Below are 17,025 nucleotides of genomic sequence, written 5' to 3'. Positions count from 1 at the left end.
CTCAGTTTTGAAGCACTCACAAGCACTATCATATACCTGGCGTCTGTATCACCTCACTTATTAGAATAGCATGGCTACAGGACACGGGTTGTTGGTTTAAAAAAGATTGTTAGAATTCATTGTAAATTAATTCATCATAAAAGAAAGTCCTGTCCTGCCTCAGCATTTCAGTCTACATGCAGCCATAACACCACTGAACTAATACATGCATCAGAAGACAAAGGGGCTTATTTATGAGCCCCTGCGTCACTTTATGTGACGCACCAGTGGCTTAAAAAATGTGCCATATTTACGAAGTGATGCATCTAGGTCGATGTGTAACTTCGTAAACCCCTGTGCTACATTATACCTGGCAGTATAACTTATGCAGGGTGGGCGCACCCCCGCAAGAAAAGGTCGTAGGAGTGGCGCAGCGAAATCTTTGAGATTTCGGTGCGCCACTTCTAGGACGCCAATGCGTCAAAACCTCACGCCTGCCTCTTGGCAGGCGTAAGGGTGACGCAGGCTCTTTCACATGGGGCTTGCCCGATGTGAAAGTAACATTGCTGGAGTTCCATTAGGTGTCTTCTGACACAACTCCAGCAATGCGCCACTTTTTGTGCTGACAGATACATCAGTTCTACTGACGTATCTCTCCTTCCTTGCGACATGATGAGTCATATTGAAAATATGACGCATCATTGGTGTCTCAAGGAGGGCGCACAAGAAGTGGCGCATCGCTGCTTTCACGCAGTGATGCGCCACTTCGCGTAAATGAGGCCCAAAATATTTGTCCATTTCACATGTCTGAGACTGATTGCTGAATGATAAGAATGATTGTTTCATTTACAATATCATACAAATGTAAAGCACAGTCGGGAGAGACTCTTAGAATCCATTTGCATTTTGGTATCAGACTGTAGACGTGCATGGTGCCATTGTGTGTTAAAACTTTCTCACACAGACAGCTGTGCAAACTGATACATATGTTAAACCTGGAAGAAACCACGTGATTGATATTTACTTGTACCGTGCGGTGTGTTCAGTTGAGATGCACTATCACTAGTGCACCTCAAAGTTATTCGCTCCTATAAGTTGTAGTGCACATGCAACCCAACGGTGCACATTCAACTCTGTAATGCAGCCTCTAGTTAGATAATTTAAATATATCACCAATGGTGGAAGCCAAAACATCTGGGGCCCGATGTAGGTGGCAAATTCCAGTCGGAAACGGCCGAAATCGGCCGTTTCCGACCGGTCTTTGGCACTTTGAGATGTAGGGGGCCAGTATTTACCTATTCGGTATATTTACCGAATCGGTAAATTTACAGAATCTGTAAAATACCGAATCGGTATTTTTTACCGATTCGGTATCTTCCAGATGTAGGTGGGACTCTTCTGAGTCCCACAGGCCTTTCAGATTCGGTATTTTAACACCCAATCCAATTGGGTGTTAAAATACCGAATCCAGGTGTGCATGCACATGTGTGCATGCACACCTATGCCATGTGACAGACAGACATGCCCTTAGGGCATGTCTGTGTGCCACATGGCACACAAGCCAGTATTGGGGGTGCTAGAGGGTGTCAAAGTGACACCCCCTGCACCCTTGCTGGAATCGGTATTTACCGATTCGGCAAATACCGATTCCTTCCGATTCGGTAATTTTTAAAATAAAATTACCTACATCTGCCCTTCTCTTTTTTACCACTTCTTAAATACCGATTCGGTATGAATCGGTATTTATGAAGTGGTAAAAAAGATTTACCTACATCGGGCCCCTGATATTTTTACTAAACGGACAAAACAACAGAAAACATCTGGTGCATCAAGGAAGCACCAGTGTACAAAGGATGGTGTTTAAGGCATCTACAACAGTATCGTACTGCAATTAAACATATATAGCGCTTCAGAACTCTGACGATGTGCCCAGGCGCTTTAGAGGATGGGTAGCACACGTTCACGTTACCGGCACTGATTGTTGTCCTAGCTTGAGGATTCACCCAGAAACAAGAGCGGAGCAGCAGTACCAACATGATTCACCCTTGGCACTCATGAAAGGCAAGCTTGTGTGCCACCAAGTCAGACTGTGGTAAGAAACAGTGCACTAAACCATGTGCAACAAGGATTCGCTGAGGACTAAGCTTTATTTTGCTCCATTGTCATGCTTTCCTTTGGTTCCCAGAAGCAAAACTGATCTGTTAAATTTTAGAAAAACTAAAGACCTGGCTGTTTTCAATTATTTTACCTTCAGTATCAAATGCCTCTTCTAGGATGGGCTCCTTATAGCCTGTCTGGTCTCTGTACTGCGTGTATACACTCAAGAACTGGAAGTTAGTGCAGTGAAGTCTTCTTACCTTTGCCCAACACTCTTCCCCGCTCCAGGATTTTCCGGGTCACTTTGAAGACATATTTGTCAGTGCTGAAGCCTGGCTGACATTGTTCTGTTTCTTCACCAAAACTTTTTCCAACCTACGGTAACAGAGGAAAGAGTTACCTGTATGAATACAGGCAAAAATACATAGAAGAAAGAGAAATATAGACACACAGGAGGAAACCATGATATGCACAGATAGTTTCAGCCATATAGAAAGGCAAAGGCGGGGATGCATGCATAAGTAAACGGAGACAGATAGAAATACTGAAGCAGTAGAAAGTACCCTGCACAAAAGGTTGAGACACGGAAATGTATGCCTGTTCACAAAGGGACAGACACAAAGGGGGTATTTGGACAAAATATTCAGTTTTAAATATTGGGAGAAAGAAATATTAGAAACAAATATTGTGATACAAAAATATGGTCATGCAGAAATGCGTCCATTACTTACTGATAATTGTATTACGCCTACTTCTACTCCCTTGCCTTCCTTCTTAACCAATGAGGGTCCCTTGCCAGTAGACCCCTCCCTTCTTTAAATAAAATCACCCGCCCTATCCTCGCCGTGTCCGTAAACAAGCCCCAACCAGACACTCAGGTGTGCCGTACTGGGAGGGTGGGAGGGACCCTGAAGGAAGACGAGTGAGTAGCACTAGTAGTAATGCTTTATCAGGAAGTTAAGCATTACCTCTAGCCCCTCCCTCGCCTTCTTTCTTAACCAGTGAGACACAGCAAGTAAAATAGCAATGGACAAGTGAGTCGTAAACACCCAACTTTAATAGAGTGCCCAAAACATATACAGATATATCTCTTTTTCCTCATAGAGGGCAAAACTCTGTGACCCAAAACATTATCAAAACGTTCCAGTTCAGCAATTTGATGGTGTCAAACAAACATGGAGGGAGTGGACCAAGTCGCTTCCCTACAAAATTCCACCACTGATGTCCCCTGCAATTTAGCCACAGTTGCTGCCATACTGTGCGTAGACTGCCCCAGAACACCCAGGGGAGAAACCACACCAGTCACCTCATATGCCAATAAGACCAGAGAACGTATCCATCTACTCATGTAGCAGTAGATGGCTTTTCCCCTTTCTTAGCAGGACAAAAATGAATAAATAGTGTGTCCCCTTTACGAAACGGCTGTACCACATCCAGGTACCATAGTTAAGACCTCCCCACAAGCAAACAATGCAAAATGCAAACCTCATCCGAGGATGGCTCCAGACAATGCGCTGGCAGGATCACCTCCTGACTCACATGAAAAGTAGAATTGACTTTAGGTATGAATGAAGAAACTGGAACCAGAACAATCCTGCCCTGAAACACCTTACGTAAAGGAAACTTACAGAATAAGGCCCCCATCGCACCCGAGCACCTGGCCGAAGTAATGGCCACCAGAAGACAAATCTTAAATGTTAAAAGTTTCAAAACAACACGCTCAAGGGTTCAAATGACGGACCAGTCAAGGCATCCAATACCAACTGCAGATTCCAACTAGAGAAAGAATGAACCATTCTGGGAAACAAGTTCAACAGCACCTTAAAAAACCTGGGCATCAGCCCTGTCATCCTTTAGATTCTGCGAAGATCCACAAAATGCCTGATGAAACACCACCCACTGAACCCTCAAAGCGGCAACTGACAGACCCATGTTACACCATCCTGTAAGAACTGCATAACCAGAAACAGACTGGCCACCTGCTGCTTCTTTAAACACCAATTAGAAAAGGCCCTCCAATGCTTGGCATAAGAATGCAGAGTAAATGATCTCCTAGAAGCCTGCAAGGTCACTGCCAGCTGCTCAGGAACTCCTAGACCAGCTAAGCGTCTCTGTTCAACCTCCATACCATCAAATGCAACTTCCTCAATGACCCCAGAAGAAGGGCCGGAAAGAAGAGCGGAGACTGAATCACCGGAAGATCCCACTCTTGAATGCTCCTCAACAACTCCAGTAGAGGGAACTAATTCCCTCAAGGCCACAGTGGCACCACCAAAATGACTTGCGTCCTCTCCTTCTTGACCCTCACCAGAAACACCCTGACCAACTGAAAGGGCGGAAAGACATATATCAAACCCAGGGGTCAACGACAAGTCAACCCATCCACTGCCCAAGCCAAAAGACATTGTCCCCTTCAACAAAATCTCTGCACTATTGCATTCTCTGGCGAAGCAAACAAGTCTACTATTGGAAGACCCCACCTCAGCACAAGTAGATCAATCAGAAACGGGTGTAGAGAGAAAACCTTGGAGGATGGAAATTCCCTTCTTAACAGATCTGCCCGAACATTTTCCTTCCCTCGATTGTACAGAGCATTCAGAAACAGAACATAAACCTGTGCCCATAATAAAATATCCTGTGCTATCAAGTTCAGGACCCTGGACCGGGTTCCCCTCTGTCTGTAATGTAAGACATTGCCACCGGATAGTCTGTTTGTGCCAGTATAGCGCTTTACCCTTCAGGATCACCTGAAAATGCACCAGAGCCAAAAATTCTTCAATTCTCTCCAATTCGAAGGCCTCCAAGAATCCTGAAGAGTCCAGAACCCCTGAACCTGCTCTGATTCAAGGCAGGCCCCCCACCTGGAGAGATGGGCATCTGTCATCACTGTCATCAGAGCTGGAGGAGACGGGGAGGTCCCTTTGACCAAATGCTCCCGCTCCAGCCACCACAACAGTTCCCTGCAGCCTGGAGCTGCCATCTGAATTCGGACCTAAAGATTGAGAGCCCCTGGCGACCCAAGGGAGAGAATCCAGTTGACTAGCACGTGCAGGTGAAACCTGTCAGAAGGGATCAGAAACACAGTCGATTCCAAGTGACCCAGCACTTGCAACCACTCCACTGTCAGTAGTGCCTCCTGAGCCATCAAAGACCGAAGTTGATCCTGCAAACTGACCAAACTCCTCTCTGACAATGTCACTAACTGTCTCCGGTAGTGTAGATCGCTACCCCCCCAGAGACCTCACTAGGTCACAGTCTTGGTTCAGTGGGTTTTTGGAGACATTGGGTTTGGTAGATTGTTGGAGGTTGATGCATCCGGGACAGGTACAATACACCTTCCACTCCGGGGCCCATGGCAGTCTCTCTAGACTTGACTATGTTTTGATGCCGGCTGTGCAGGCCTCCTCTGTCAGGGAGATTAGGCATCTGGCCTGGGGTATATCAGATCACTCCCCACTGTAGCTCCAGATTGGCACTAGTACTGGTGTCGAGGGACGGGTTGCCCGATAAATCCCTGGTATCTTCGCAACCCCAAAACTCGTGCTGAGTTGATTAAGTCCCTGGATCAGTACTTTGCTGAGAACGAGGGGTCCGTGTCCTCTTCTGTGTCACTGTGGGAGGCATTTAAGACTGTCATCCTAGGACAGGCATTATTGTTAATCGCTGGTGCCAAGAAAAGTAAAAATGAGGCGGTGGTCCGTTTAGAGACTGAAATAACTGAGCTTGAAAGGGATTTGGAACTAGGTATGACTCGTAACAAGCTTCATGCCCTCAGCCTCAAACAACTGGATTATAGGGCCCTAAAGTCATGAGTATAGAGCAACAGGGCAGACTGCATGATGTGGGAGATAAGGCAGGGAAACTGATTGCTTGGCTGGATAAAAAGGAGAGGGCGAGTCGTGTGGTTCCTGTGATTGAGAAACTTGATGGAGTGTGTGTGACTGACCCGACTGAGATTGTCGAGTGTTTCGCGGAACATTTCCGAAATGTGTATTCCCCAGTCTCCGATAGACCGGAGGAAGACTCCCACCTGTTGCTGCGTGACATTGCATTGCCTCGCCTGTTGGATTCAGATGGGGACCTAATGGACGCTGCATTCTCAGCTGACGAGGTGGCCCTCGCTATTCGCTCTGTGCGCTCGTGCAAAGCTATGGGCCCTAATGGTCTTCCCATTGAGCTCTGCAAGTTGCGACCGACAAAATGGTGACGTATCTCCGTGATATGGTTCTAGAGTCGCGAGACATCGGCTCCCTTCCTCGTGATCAGCGTCTTGCTACCATCGTGGTGATTCATAAGGAGGGGAAACCGTGGGATCGCTGTGCGTCCTACAGGCCCATTTCGCTCTTAAAAACGCTGAACCAAAGATTCTCGCTAAGTTGCTGGCAAACCGCTTGATAAAAGTAAGTAGTGTCTTGATCCACCCGGATCAGTCCGGTTTCATCCCACACCGCAATACAGCACTTAACCTGAGGCGCTTGCACTGTGTTCTCGCGAGGGCGGCGTCGCTGCGTGAGCCGGCCATTTTGGCTTCCTTGGATGCTACGATGGCCTTTGATACGGTGGAATGGCCGTACCTCTAGGCCGCTCTTGCGAAATTTGGTTTCGGTCCTGGTTTCATTGGCTGGGTGAAACTTTTGTACGAGGAGCCAGTGGCGCAGGTGGGAGTGAATGGTCGAGTGTCTAAGCCTTTTGTTCTTGGGAGGGGTACGCGGCAGCGCTGTCCGTTGTCCCCACTTCTTTTTGCCCTTGCCCTGGACCCTCTGGCTGCCTGGCTGCGATGGGAGCCTTCGATGAAGGGTATTTAGTGGACCCCGGAATTCGAGGATCGCATATCGCCCTATGCAGACGACATTTTGTTTTACCTCACGTCCCCTCGTAAGTCGTTGAATGTAATGTTTGATGTGCTCACCTCGTTTGGAAGGAACTCCGGCCTTGTGATCAATTGGTCCAAGTCCTGTGTGTATGTGCTTTCGGGTGATACCCCCCTTTACCGCGCGGATGTCCCATCCAGGTGTCGCAGACAGGATTTAAGTACTTGGGGATTTTTATAACTTTAGATCCTGTGGCTCGGTACGATCGTAATCTGCTCCCTCCTCTTCAGAGGTTAAAATCTGACGTTGCGGGCTGGCTCAGACTACCGCTTTCACCACTTGGGCGTGCTGCTCTTTTTAAAATGATGTCCTTACCGCGATTTCTATACGCGCTCCAGAATACGTTTGATGTTATTCCGGCGAGTTATTTTCGGGAGGTGGAGAGTCTGCAGAGACGACTGATCTGGGATGGACGCTCGCATATTGCCCTCGCCAAGCTCACGCTTCCCTGGTACGACGGAGGTTTAGCACTTCCGGATATCAGGCGATATTATTGGGCCTCTCAGTTGGGAGCGATTAACCATGGAATGTATGGACCAGCCTCTAACGCTGCATTGAGATGGATAAGTACTTGTTACCGGGTGGGGACTATAACAGGGCTCTTTATTCCAAAGCAGCTGGAAGGGAACTCTCGGGACCCACCAAGATAGCGGTACGAGTGTGGCGTGATGCGAATGCGGCGAGGGGATGGAGAGATCGACTGACCTGTGCGACTCCGCTTTACGCGTCTGAAAGACTGGGTTGCCTGTGGAAGACGAAAGGATTTGAAAAGTGGGATATGATTGGTATCAGTAGGGTGAGTGATCTGTGGGTCAAGGGTAAAATCAAGACCTTCGAGGCACTGAAGGTAGAGTATGAGCTGAGTGATAGGGAATTCTTCCGTTATGCACAGAATACCCACGCATTGAGTTCAGTTTTTCCTGAGGGTACTGACATCCCGAATCCTCCCCACTAGAAGATCGGGTGCTTGACGGCTACGTGCCCGACAGCACTATTTCCTTGATATGTAAGAAATTGATTAATAATCAAACAGATCTGTTGGTGCGGCTCAGGGAGGTTTGGACCAGCGACGGTCTAGAGTTGGATGACGAGGACTGGCAGTCGGCGCTATCCTCACCTAAGGAGGTTGCGATTCCGGCCCGTCTCCGACTCGTTCAACTTAAAATCCTACATCGGATATATGTCACTGGCCAGCGCTTGATTCATATGGTTTACTCAGTGGATGGGTTATGTAAGCGTGGTTGTGGACTGGTTGGAACCTTCCTCCATATAATTTGGGAGTGTCCGGAGGTGGTGGTGTTCTGGAATCATGTACATGCTGTGATGGAAAGAGTCACGGGGTGGCATTATTGCCCGAAGCTAGGCGTTGCCTGTTGAATGTCTGGGAACCGAATGACTATGATGTGGCACAGACGCAGTGGGCGACCCTTGGGAATATGATTGCTAAGAAAGACATCGCACAGTTGTGGGGCTCCCAGCGGCCGCCCATGGTTTTGGCATGGAAGGAGAACATAGACTGGTGTATGTTCAGGGAGAAGACGGTGTATGTGGCACGGGGTAGACCCATGAAATGGAATAAAATCTGGAGCCAGTGGAACTCCTACCGTGGAAATATATGCACGCCTCCATTTGTTGAGACCCTAGAGGTTCCCCTTTCCCCCTGATCCGGCATTCTAAGTCTTGTGTAGCTTTTATGATCACTGATTTTGTCTCCTCACTGGCCCCCCTTGCATTAATGATGTTTGTATTATATTGTACCGCAGTTGCCCTCCTCCTTGAACACATGTCCGAATGTATTGTCTTATTGCCTTGTGTATAAGTTCTTCCTCGTTAATAAAATAAAAATTATACCAAAAAAAAAACCAATGTCACTAACACTGAGAGTCAGAAAATGTGCCCCAATGAATACCATGTCCTTGGACGGATCCAAAGATGGCTTTTCCAATTTTCCAATTTATCAAAAATCCATCCCCTTGTAGGACCTGCAACACCTGAACATGAACCCACAAATGTGACTTGCTTGCAGACTCTACCAGGAGATTGTTCAACTAGGGGTGCACGAACACTTCCTCTATATGAAGAATAGCCATTCGTGTTGCCAGAACCTATGTAAATACCTGGGGTGAGGACTTGATCCCAAAGGAAAGAACAACAAACTGGGAACGCTTGCCCCCTATCATAAACTGCAGAAACTGTTGAGAGGAAACTGCAATATGGACGTGCAGGTAGGCATCCTGTAGATCCATTGATGCCAAAAACTCTCCTGGGCCTGTCAGAGGGATTACCGCCCGAACAGTCAACATTCGCAAATGAACAGTTTTTATCCATGAATTGACCCACTTGAGATCCAGGACTGACTGAAATGGCCCGACGCCTCTGAACCAGAAACGAGATGGAATATGCCACTTTCCCTTACTCTGCCACTGGCACCCTGCAGGTGGGCCCTTTCGTCATCAAGTCCCTGACACCCTCCAGAAGGTCAACCTCTCCCCCTCTGCTATAGGAACTGGAGTCAGCAGGACACCAGTATCTGGGGGAATGTGTCAGAATTCTATTGTGTAGCCATTGGCCACAATGTCCCGTACCCATCGATCTGACACATCTGGCTGCCAAACTGACAGAAAAAAGCTGGACCTGCCACCTACTGTTTTCTCTCTTTAAATGCCTTGTCAATCACGGCAGGTAGCTGCTCCCCAAAGAGCGCCTGACCTCGCACTGAATTTTCATTATGGCGAAAATCTCTGCAGGGTCTGCCTTCCACTGCCTCATCCATAGAGACAGTCTGGCCACAATCAAAGCCCCAGTGAACATAGTCGATGAACTTATAATATCCCTTGAAAAGTCTGCAAGCAACCTCGCTTGCTGTTCCATAGCTGCCAAAAGATCAGCGCACTCTGTCCCCTCCTGAACTACCACAGCCAGCTTATTAAAGTCCTGCACCAGGGATTGCCCTGAGTACAATTTCCTATCCGTGGCATCAGTGGGCATACAGTCCTCTGGATTAATGTCCGTCTTGCCAATCAGGGTAGCAGGAATAGAATCCAGATGAATGTATGACGTTACATCGCGCTCAAACAGATCGCGCGCTGTAACATCGCGTCTATGACATCGCCCCGTCCATTACATCGTGGACAATCACATCGCCGACTTTTGCAACGCGACTGCGTTGCTTCCCATTGGCCCGAACATCACCCCGCAGAACATTACGTTGCAGGGCAAAACAACGCAGTTTTTAGGTCGAGGACCTAAAGGCTGCGCTTGTGCAGTCTTTGGTCGGAGATTTAATGTTTTTGAGTACGGGGCTTGAACCCGCCTCTCTCCTCCATCTCTCCTCCATTGGCTGGCTTCCTAAACGGAGGCCAGCCATTGGAGGAGAGGGGCATCACTCCAATCAAGCCCCGTCTCTTTCGGATTCGGGGGCGTGTTTTTGGCGTTCTTTCCTCCTGTGACGTCATCCGTCACTCAGAAGCACACGCCCCCGAATCCGAAAATTTTTGGATGTTTGCAGCGCCATTTCTGCCCGACCGCCTGATGCGACAGACCGTTTCTCTGCCCCTGCTCTCTCCCTTCGTTGTCCCGCTGCTGTATTTTCCTACCATTAGTAATCTCAGCGTCCCCTCTTGTCATCCTGCCTCTGCTTACTCCCTTCCGCCTTTCCTCTCTCAGCCTCCTCCTCTCCCTGCGCTCTTGACTCCGCCGGCCCCACATCCGTTCCTCCCGCTTCCCCTTTCTTCTCCCCCTCCCCTCTTCCTCTTTCTCCCTCGCTCGCTCTGCCTAATTCCCTCCCCGCTCCAGTGGTGACGCGCCCCCCTAAGCCTGGCTGGCTCTGCCTGCTCTGTCCCTCCTCCTGCTCCGGCTCAGTGTGCTCAGCTTGGGGTTTGGGCCTCTCCCTGCTCTGTCGGGATCTCCGCTCCGAGCGTGCCTCCTCCCCAGAGCCTGGAGAGATGCGGCGCTGGAAGCCCCGTGCAGCAGGCGGAGGCAGTCCGAGCCTTGCCCCCTCCTCGCCCTAGAGAGCCAGGCTCTACCTGCAGGGGGTGCCGGCCGAGAGTGCAGGAGGGGCCCTGCCGCCGCCCGCCGTGCAGCCTGTGGATTGGGATTGCCGTTTCCCCTGGAGGGGAGCTTGGCCTGCTGTGTTTTTTTTCGCATTATTTTTCTTTGCCCCACAATGGGTTTTCGGGCGGGTAGGCCTTCCACGCTCTTCCTCAGCCGGATCCCGGTGAGAGAAAAATGAGCGAGGAGACGGCGGCTTCTACCAACGAGTGAGTGCCACATTCAGCAGGGAGTTTTGGGGGGGTGGGGGTTCAGGTGGGGGCGGCGGTACATGTGGGGTGTGGGTGTAGTACGATGCCTCCTCCTACCCCGGGAAGCATTTCATAGCCAGACCATTGTTTTAAAGAAGCATCAATAGTGGTGGGTTTGTTTTGTGACAGCGCCGCATGTGTGGGGTACGTCCTGCCCGGAGGGGCGCATGCACTGGGGCATGGAAGGGTTTAAAGTTCATTCCAGAAGTCTGCATGCATGTGTTGCTAACATGGTGAACTGTAGGAGACGTGCAGCGGCTGCATTCCGGGCTTTGAAGACGGCATGCATGTGCTGGTACAGCCTGTGTTGAGGCTGCCATGCAGCACCGCATTCCTAGCTCGGAAGAATGCATACGTCCGCGTCTCCTTCCAGTCATAGGGCCGTGTTGATTGCCCGTATGTTTTGAATACCAGCAGTTCCAGCTGCTGCTTGTTTGGGTTTCTTAGCACTAACAGTTGCATGCATTAGGCAGGGGTTTGGTTGCACGCATAGGCAACTATGCTAAGCTTTCTTCTCCCAGGAAGCTAGGCCGGTTTCAGCCAGTAACCCGGATAACATGACTTGTGCAATGGGATGCAACGATCTACCCTATAAATCCCATCCAGAGCAATGCATTCCTCTTATCGCCCCGTAAATATGCTCACTGGGTAGGAGCTGTGCTGTTTGCGGTCGCTCACCCTTCAAACTGTTGTGTTGACTTGTGTTCTGCATTTGAGCCGGGTTTTACTGGTTAGTGTGAGGGAAGAGTGCCTAACCGAGCATCACTCACACCAACCAGTCTAACATGTGCCATGCATTTGACATGGGGCGTCTGGCGAAGCACACTGGACCCCAGAGATGTTCTCACGATCCCTAGTATTAAAACTCATATTTCTAAAAGTAACCACACTGGGCTTCGTACATTTGATCAGATATGTGTCATACCTGCCCATCCATTGGAACAGGGGTGTGGAGCCAGCTGCCTGTGTTATTGGGCAGTTTAGGTGTAATGCAGATGTTGAGCCCTGCACTTGTGATGCTAGATTGTTTAGAAGCACCATCTACACAAGCATACCCATCTGATGGCGTGCTGCATGCAGTGGGGCTGAGATGTCAAGCCATGCATTTCTAGCATCAGCCCATTCATGTGCTGCATGCAGGATGGAGGAAGGATGACAAGCCAGGCATCAGTTGATGGTTTCTTTACCTTGGAGAAAATGTCTATGGAGCCACATTACTAAACAATCAGCCTCGACACACATTGTTAATGTGCTCCCTGTATTGAGTGTTGGTGTCTTGGAAAGCATGTCTGCTGCCATTCCGTGAACACAATTGAAACACTGCAGTGGTGGTGTTAAGACAAGCTGTGCTTATTCTCCTGCCCCCTCGCTGTGCTTATTCTCCTGCCCCCTGGCTGTGCTTGCTCTCCTGCCCCCTCGCTGTGCTTGCTCTCCTCCCCCTCGCTGTGCTGGCTCTCCTGTGTGTGTGGCTCTGGGTGTGTATGTGGCTCTGGGTGTGTGTGTGTGGGGCTCTGTGTGTGTGTGTGGGGCTCTGTGTGTGTGTGTGGCTCTGTGTGTGTGTGTGTGGGGCTCTATGTGTGTGTGTGGGGCTCTGTGTGTGTGGAGCTCTGCGTGTGTGTGGAGCTCTGTGTGTGTGGGGGGCGCTGTGTGTGTGTGGGGGGGCTCTGTGTGTGTGTGGGGTTCTGTGTGTGTGTGTGGGGCTCTGTGGGTGTGTGTGTGGGGGGCTCTGTGTGTGTGTGTGTGTGGGGCTCTGTGTGTGTGTGTGTGTGGGGCTCTGTGTGTGTGTTTGTGTGTGGCTCTGTGTGTGTGTGTGGCTCTGTGTGTGTGTGTGGCTCTGTGTGGATAGCTTTTTTTGTGTGTGGCTCTGTGTGTGGATAGCTTTTTTTGTAGGTGGCTCTATGTGTGGGTGGCTCTGTCTGTGTGAGGGTGGCTCTGTGTAGGTGGCTCACGCGGCTGTATTTGCCGCGTGAACCCGACTCTACCCCTGCCACCTCCCCAGACTGCAGCAGGCCAGCACAGCATGTCTCTGCGCATGAGGAATTTAGGGCTGCAACAAGCCCGAGCATGCGCGATAGAGACGGAAACTGCCTAGACAGACCGAAGGGGCCGGGGTGCTGCTTTAGCCGGGCCCTGTGGTATGAAAGGTGCCAGGGCGAGGAATCAGTGTGCCCCCCTAGCCAATCCTAGCGCTGCATGCAGCGCCAGGATTGGCTGGTCCACCACGCTGAAGGGATGGCAATCCATTATTGGATGCTGCGCGTGGGTGGCACACTGGATCAATCATGGCCAATCACTGTGTGACTTCAGCATGTGAAGCCATGCAGTGATTGGCCATTCGGGACGCTCATGCTGCTGTAGTTTCTAGTGTAGGGGGCGGGGCTGTCTGTCGTCGCCAGTCGCCACAGGCAGCAGCAGCAGACACTACCTGCACTTGCTGACTCGAGTTGAGACTCGAGACAGGGATCGATTCGAGATAGACAGTCACAGAAGATTCGATAGTAGGTGCAGGTCGCTTGTGGGCATGGGCAGGGCAGGCCAGCATATGAGGGCGGACAGAGCAGAGTCGGAGTGAAGGAGGGGGGAGGCCGCAGAGGGGGCCATGCTTAGAATTTGAATGGCTGATGTGAGTCACAGAACTCTGTTACCTCTTTGCAATGCCTCGTCATGACTGCACATTCCTAACTATGGCGCCCAATGGCCTGCGCTGCATGCTTCATTTTTGACCCAGGTCACTTGAGCAAATTTCAGGATTATAAAGTGCACATGTTTCAGTAACTAACCACATGCGTGCGGGGGTTATTTTTGCGCTGTGCGGCTTTTTTCCAAAAGCCGCGTTACATGACGAGCTCAGCTCATCATCCGCACACGACCACCGTGGCTGATGATGAGCTGAGCTCGTCATCAGCATCGAAGGGGTTAACACAACCGAGAAACAGCCGCGGCCATCTCCAATATTCAAGCAGAAACATTCTGGAGCAACGTAGCTTCGTTTATAATGAGCTCTTAATTCCCGAACTACAGTGGAATGACTATTTGTCCGCTAAGGTCCCCAGATTAGCATTTTGGTTTCATTAATTAGGAAATACATATACATTTGATAATAATCATTACAACAGACTTTGGGAGCATTGCGGTCTTGTCTATGCCTATTTCTGTCAGGCAACCCTCTTTCCGCTATTTCTAAGGCAGAGTATTTGGTGGCTGCGCATACAGGCGTTAAATATCAACAAACCAGTACATTCCAGCATTGTATGCTACATATTCCTCAATGACGTCACCTTTGGTCACTCTCGGCAACACTGCTCTCAGCTTCCGCTTTTATGCATCCACTTCGCATATTGATTGTACAACGGTTACAAGCTTTGCACTGGCGAAGTAAATGCTTCTATATGGAGTTTAGGTTTAAAGTATTTTATTGCATCATTGAAAAAGGGGAAACAACACAGATCAACAACTACAGTTGCCTCAATTGGAGTAGTGCAAATAATTCGTTATAGGGGTGCGGCCTGCAACCACTGTGATATAGGACCGGCAGTCCTCAAATCTGTATGTCAGGCGCACATGCGTGTGAGACAATTCCATAAAACCAACTCCCCCGTACCCAACTCCCCCCCTCCCTTCCCAGTACTAAACCCCACCTCCCACCCTCCGTACCGTGCTGAGGGTGCCTTACTCCTTCCACTTTGCAGTATCTCCATTCCCTCCGCCCCTACCGTTCACAGGAGTGCTTCATGTGGATGGGGCTGTTGGGGAAGTCAGTCGCAGCAGCCTAAGGTATCTGGTACAGGTTATCTCCCTGAATTCTGACTGTAATAAGGTATGGAAGGGCAACCACAATTCCTGAAATGTGTCCACCTCTCCTGCCGCCATAAGGGACATCTTCTCCATTCCCAAGACATGCCACAACCTGTGCAACCAACCAACAGCCGTGGGAAGCGTGGTAGTACGCCAATAAATGAGTATGTTCTGGATTGCCGTGCCCAGTGCGATCGCTATTTGTCTGCCTTTCTTAGATTTCAGGGGGTACATCAGGCCATTGGGCAGACCCAGCAGAACATAGGCAGGGAAGCGTGGTAATTCAATTTCAAAGCATCGGTCTATCTCCTCCAACACCTCCCCCCAGTAGGGGCCCAGCAAAGGGCATTCCCATAGGACATGAGTAAGTGTTCCAATCTGTCCGCAGTCTCGCCAACAACTCTGTGGAATGCTTTGATTCATTTCGTGTAATCGTGCGGGAGTGTAGTACCAGTAGGTGGAGAGTTTTGTGAACGTTTCAGTGAGCCCAGTGTGGTAAGCGGAGTGTCGTGCCCGGTAGGAGATGTGATCCCAGTCTGTGTGGCTCAGCGGCCTTCCAATTTCCCGTTCCCATCGCTCCCGTCCGGGATTGTAGATGTGGGACGACGGGGGCTGCAGGAGCCTATATAGATCTGAGATGAGCTTGGCGTCTGAGGAACGCGTCACCAGCCATCGTTCCTAAGGCGTGAGTTTCCGATCCGCCAGGTCGCGCACCTGCGGTTGGAGTGCCCAGTGACGCACCTGCATATATCTCATGCGTTCTGTTTCAGGCAGGTCGAACTCTCGTCGGAGGTCCTGGAAGGGCACGGCGCCCTCCGGGCCATATACGTGGAACAATGCAGAGCATCGAGCAATTCGCCAGTGCGCAAAGGCTCCGGGTTCCATGCCGGGGCCGAAGTCTGGGTTCTCTATTATCGGCGTGAATGGAGACGGGAAGGTGGTGAGTTCGTGTTTGCTGTTCACAGCGTCCCACACCTGCAGTGGAACCCTCGTGACCAATGACGCATAAAGGTTGGGGGGGGGCGGTGGGGTCTACGCAAGAAGGGCACCTCTTGTAATGTCCGGCCCGCCACTGCCTGATCCTGAAACAACCAATGTTTGTCAGATTCCCATCTACTCCACTCCACTAGCTATCTGAGTTGTGTCGCCTGAAAATATTTGTTCAGGTCCGGTATGCCGAGGCCACCGCATTCAGGTGACAGCGTGGACAAGGTTCTTTTAAGTCTGGGTTTGCTGCCTTGCCATACAAAGCGTGCAATATCTGCCTGGGCTTGTCTAATCCAGCCCTTAGGGGGCTGAAGCGGTAGTGCCCGGAAGAGATACAGGACTTGCGGTAGGAGGGTCATTTTCACCGCAGCTATTCTGCCCAGCAGTGACAGCATTCCGTTGTCCCAGCGGGCCAGTTCTTCCTTGATTTTCTTGTCTAACGCCGTGTAATTGGCCGTTACCATAGCAGGAATAGAGGGCGCCAGGAGGATGCCCAGATAAGGCACTAGATCCTTCGACCAGTTCATGGGGAAGAGCCTCTGTAGCTCGGTTCTCGTGGCGGGAGATAACGAGATATCAAGGGCCGCCGACTTCCCCAAGTTCATTTTGAAGCTTGCCACCCTGGCGAAATATTCCAGCTCGGTGATGCAAGCCGGGAGGGACTCTCTGGGATCTTTCAATGTTAAAATCACATCGTCTGCATAGAGACTAAGGGCGTGAATGAACTCCCTCATTCGGATGCCCGTCACGTCAGGGTTCTGACGAATCCTCTGAGCAAACGGCTCCATATAAAGGGCGAAGAGGAGCGGCGACAGCGGGCACCCCTGCCTGGTGCCCCTCTCTATCATGAACTTCCGAGAGCTGCAACCGTTCACCCTCACTACTGCAGACGGGACTCTGTAGCAATTAAATACCAGGTGGCGAAACTTCTCACCCACACCTAACTTACACAACACCTTCTCCAGGTATGGCCAGTGCACCCGGTCGAACGCTTT

The 17,025-nt window shown here is 50.2% G+C and overlaps 1 protein-coding gene across 3 annotated transcripts in view; it reads right to left on the bottom strand.

Annotated features, from left to right (window-relative positions):
* Positions 1-17,025, bottom strand: part of LOC147677881 (blastomere cadherin-like) — a 352,327-nt gene that overhangs the window by 296,126 nt on the left and 39,176 nt on the right. For all 3 annotated transcript variants that reach the window (XR_015302467.1, XM_086945778.1, XM_086945777.1), the window contains exon 2: positions 2,337-2,451. Coding sequence is in view for 2 of the 3 variants with exons in the window: in XM_086945778.1 (XP_086801904.1) it covers positions 2,337-2,451 (115 nt within the window). In the remaining variant the exon portion in view is untranslated. The remainder of the gene's footprint in view (positions 1-2,336; positions 2,452-17,025) is intronic.

This window comes from Lissotriton vulgaris, chromosome 12 (assembly GCF_964263255.1).
Source record: "Lissotriton vulgaris chromosome 12, aLisVul1.2, whole genome shotgun sequence".
Taxonomy (NCBI): domain Eukaryota; kingdom Metazoa; phylum Chordata; class Amphibia; order Caudata; family Salamandridae; genus Lissotriton; species Lissotriton vulgaris.
Note: the sequence above shows the minus strand (reverse complement) of the source record. Positions and strands in the feature narration are given on the sequence as shown.